The sequence below is a fragment of the Paramisgurnus dabryanus genome, chromosome 19, assembly GCF_030506205.2.
Source record: "Paramisgurnus dabryanus chromosome 19, PD_genome_1.1, whole genome shotgun sequence".
Lineage (NCBI taxonomy): Eukaryota > Metazoa > Chordata > Actinopteri > Cypriniformes > Cobitidae > Paramisgurnus > Paramisgurnus dabryanus.
This window is the reverse complement of record NC_133355.1, coordinates 28,632,954-28,637,755: the sequence shown is the minus strand read 5'-3', so window position 1 is coordinate 28,637,755 and position 4,802 is coordinate 28,632,954. Positions and strand designations below refer to the sequence as shown.

The following is a 4,802-nucleotide window of genomic DNA, read 5'->3' as shown; positions in this document are numbered from 1 at the left end:
ACGAAACCAGAAACTTTCCAAAAATATATGTTCCGGAACAGAACCGTTAATTGAAAATAATGGTAACCGGTTAATAACGTTATTTTTTCCGTTCTTTGACAAGATTTCTGTCTAATATGACTCGGTGAAGTTCACTTCCGGAAATGAGAAGCTTGCCACCAGCAAGTAGCCTACTTAAGCCCAAGTTTCTAATGCTCAATCATAAGAGGGAAATATTGTAGGCTACCAAGTATCTCAAGATGTTTTTTTTTTTAATACTAATTAGTGGTGTAACGGATTGATCCGTGATCCGTACAGATCACAACCTACGGTTCGGGTCGCTTGCAATTCGCGGTTTAATACGCAAATTGAATAGTGTGAAAGTTGATCATTTGCACGTGTTTCAAAGGCTTGCAAATGTTAACACTTAAGTTACTTTATTTAACCACAAAAAGGCGCTTAAGTGAACAATTTTCTGTACGCACAGACGCACATGCGTTTGAATGTGTCCGGTCCAACTCCAATCAAACGTGATTATCCCTATGCCCTTCAAAGATCAGAACTCTTGATGTAGGCATGTCAGAATTACAGTTATGCCGCTTACATAATGTAGCCTTTTATAATGTTTAATGACTAGATAGAGACTTAAAGAAAATTATGTAGACTAATAATTTAGGTTTAATGTCCTAATGATCAGCCTACTTATTTGTATGCCCCACAGCTGACATGGAATGTTATTAACCGGTTCTGGAACTTAATTTTTTTGTTCTAACTGGTTCAGGAACGTCAATTTTAGGGTTGAACCAAAAACCAGAAACGTTAAAATACTGTTTCTGTTCGGAACGAACCAATTGGAAAAAAAATTCTGGTTCAAAGCCCTGCTGTAAAACCCTTTCTTCTCCCATTATTGCTTATGAATGGCTGCTGTTTCATGTTAGAGTTTACATTTACACATTTATCTACAGTGACTTATTGTCCAGTGCATTACAGGGTATACATTATATCATTATGGCAACTTTTATTTGTTGAGTTCTTGATATCAACAATTCAATTTTCACTAGTTAGAATTTTTATTCTTGATATCAGAAATTACATTTCTACTAGTAACAATGTTAATTTTTGATATAAACAATTAAGTTCTTGATATCAACAATTCAGTTCTTGATATCAACCATTCAATTTTCACTAGTTAGAATTCTTATTCTTGATATCAGAAATTACATTTCTACTAGTAACAATGTTAATTTTTGATATCAACAATTCAGTTCTTGATATCAAGAATTCAATTTTCACTAGTTAAAATCTTAATTCTCGATATCAGATATTACATTTCCACTAGAAACAATGATAATTCTTGATATCTGTAATTGTATTTTCACTAGTGAAATGTCACCAAAGACTGCCATTCAAATTCAATTCTTGATATCAACAATTGAATTTGAATGGCAACCTATGGTGACATTTCACTAGTGAAAATACAACAACAGATATCAATAACTTCATTGTTGATAACTTAATTTCCCTTCGGGGACAAATAAAGTTTAACCTTAACCTTGAATTGTTGATATCAAGAATTAACATTGTTACTATTGGAAAAGTAATTGTTGATATCAAGAATTAAAATTTTAACAAGTGAAAATTGTTGATATCAAGAACTCAATAAATAAAAGTTCAAACGGCTTGCCATAGTCTATGGTGACATTTCACTAGTTAAAATTAAATGGTTGATATCACCAATTTGAGTTTTTACTAGTGGAAATTCAATTACTGATATCAACAATTGCCATTGTTACAAGTAGAAATGTAAAAAGTCAAAACGGCTTGCCATAATTCCCTGGATTTGAACCCGTGGCTTGTGCGTTGGTAACACAATGCTTTACTAACTGACTGAGCGATACAGGAGCACAGTTCATTTGGTCTTTATGGTGTCACAATTGAATCTGCCATTGAATATCTTACTATACTACAGCAAAACTGAAACAGTGAAACAATTATGAAACACAATGAAATTACTGTAACAGATGAAAATGTATGTAACAGTATGTAAACTTTCTCGTGTGACAACTTGCCCCAGTCTCTTTTACTTTAAATCTCAGTGTTAATAGTTTTACATCTCTGTTGTCTTTCACAGCATCATGGTGGGTCCTCAACAACAACTAGACTTCCGGTTAGATGACGGCGGTCATTACGAGGACTACCCCAGTCAAAATTGACATCTCTCTCCATCTGTCAACAGCAAATCACCACGTGTGTTGAAATGTGCTATATGGTCATGGTTACTAGCACTTTCCATGTTGTTTCATTATTAGATCTATACGACTAGTGTGAACTCTAGACAATATTAAATAAAGCAATGAGGTCTTCTGATGATAGCACTCGACCACCATGTAGATGTTTGTTCACCTGGACAGTACAGGGATGTGTGCTGTACTGACTCAGATTGTCTACACGAGACCGTGTCTCCTTAACTTGCAGTGGTGTCATCAGACCTAATAAAATATCACAGTTTATGTTATGAGCATTTTATGAAAACGTATACACTTGTTGTATTCCATGTAGTTTGTCAGCTCTGAATTCTTTGAACATTAAATTTAAACCTATCCTTAAATGTTATGTCTCAATTTTGCCAAGCAGATATTTCTAAAATGATCTCCAGCTCCTCTCTTATGGCAATAAATTAACTATGGTTTTACAAATCAAAAAACCATGGCATTAACCTGGCAAAACCATTTAAGCATTACCAGTTGTAATCAATATGCCCCAAAAAACATGTACTATCAATACTTGTTAAATATTTATTAACACAAGCGACATTTTTGGTTCACTATCAGGTATTTATGCCTGTGGTTTTCTCAGTTGTGCTGAGTTTGTGTTGATCGTTTTACTACACTTTTAAAAAATTTGTAAGGGTTGACATCCTGGCTTATGTTTAATTTAATCTGGTTTAGGACTCTTCTGTAGATATAATCATAAGAGATGGCAACAGCACACGAAGAAGCACAAAAGTCCATTTTGCCAGAGGTAGATGACTCATAGTGAGATGTGTTTTTGAAGAACCAACACTGCCATCCTGTGGATGTTTTACTGTTCAGGCTTAACAAAAACAAGTGCCAACAATTAGTCACTATACCTTACCAAAACTGATTATATAAACATAATCCAAGTTGTATGGCAAATAACATAAAACAGCCACCGCAATTTAAAAGCTTTAAACAGAACAGATCTGTAATAAACTCATTCATATGAACCTTCAGATCACACACAGTCAGAAAAAGGTACAAAACTGTACCTTTTCTATCTATAAATGTTCATATTTGTACCTTTATGGGTTTAAAACACACTTAAATGTTGTACCTAAGTTCCTAATTGTGTACCTTCCAGTTAAGGGTACAAAACATTTAACTGTACCTTTAAAGGTACACAATAGATTCTTAAAGTACAATAATACACTCTCAGAAATAAACCATATACATATTAGTATTTCAAAGGTACATATAGGTACTACATGTTTACATATCTGTACCTAATGGTCCGTACAATTACCTTCTTTCTGGGCTGTCGGCAAGATGCACTCTGCACTGTAAAAAATGACTTGTTGGTTCAACTTAAAAAAGTAAATTAACTGGTTGCGCTAAAACTTAAAATTTTGAGTTCATTCAACTTAAAAAGTTAGTTGACTCAAAAAAGTTGCGTAAATATTGTTGTGTCAACTATTTTTTAAGTTGAATGAACTTAAAATTTTGTGGTAAACCAAAAATATACATTGGCAAGTATTTTTACAAAGTATTTACTGTAACAACATTCTAAACCAACATTGTGAAGTATACATCATTGTATATTTGGTGGGACACAGTATTTAAGGACTGAAACCAAGATTTTGTGGTGGTAGAATGCACAATATTATAATAGAATTAATGTCAGAATGCAAATGATTTAAAGCTGTATTTTACGATGCACATCTTGACATTTGTCAAGGAAAGAGAAGCTAATTTAACAGTGCATGATATCTGCATAATAATCTTACTGGTGCCCTCCACGGTCTTCTGTATAAGGGACTATGTTCACTCTAATGACAGCCTGACCTTTTAGAGACGGTTTGCTGGTGGACTTTCACTGAGTTATGTCATCTGTCTGCATTATTCTGAAATGTAAGTAGGTTTAATTAACAAGTCTCTCTGTAGCAAAAACACTAATGGTGTCACCTTGTACAAAGCCAACCTGGTCTCACTGTTAATAAGTAGTAATAATACGTAACTTTCAAAATGTTAAAATACACCGTGTTCCAAATTATTATGCACATGGCATTTTTGTTCATTTTTCCAATTCAGTCAGTAAGTTTAGAAATTGTATTTAAATGACAATGTGGATGTTATGCTATTTAAATGAAATTAAATGTTAAAAGATACTTTAATACTTCGAAAAATATGCTGTTCCAAATTATTAAGCAAGGTGTAGTTCTCGTATGGGTATAAAAGAAGATCTTTCTAACAACAAAAAGTGTGCATTATCTTAAAAAAAATTATTTTCTATAACAACTTATATTTGGTGGATATAAACAAAGATTATTGAACTATTATAAGATTTCTGAGTAATTCACAGTACAAAAATATATAAAGACTATTTTAGGAAAATATTAGGAAAAGGCAGCAAGAAAAAGCCACAGTTAAAAAGCAAACATGTATTTAAACCTGCTGGTGTCTCTGGAATCCCAATAACCCCTCAATACAGGATCCTTAAGTGCATAAAGCTGTATTTCTACCCCTCCACCAAATCAAAACTTGCAAAAATTAAACATCTGCTGTGAGCTCAGAATACAAGACTTT

General features: G+C 33.2%; 1 protein-coding gene across 1 annotated transcript in view; it reads left to right on the top strand.

The window, feature by feature from the left end:
* Positions 1-2,489, top strand: part of necab1 (N-terminal EF-hand calcium binding protein 1) — a 47,595-nt gene extending 45,106 nt beyond the window's left edge. Inside the window, exon 13 of the mRNA XM_065291020.2 lies at positions 2,111-2,489. Within this exon, the coding sequence (XP_065147092.1) occupies positions 2,111-2,139 (29 nt within the window). The 3' untranslated portion in view covers positions 2,140-2,489. The remainder of the gene's footprint in view (positions 1-2,110) is intronic.
* Positions 2,490-4,802: the final 2,313 nt, after the last annotated feature.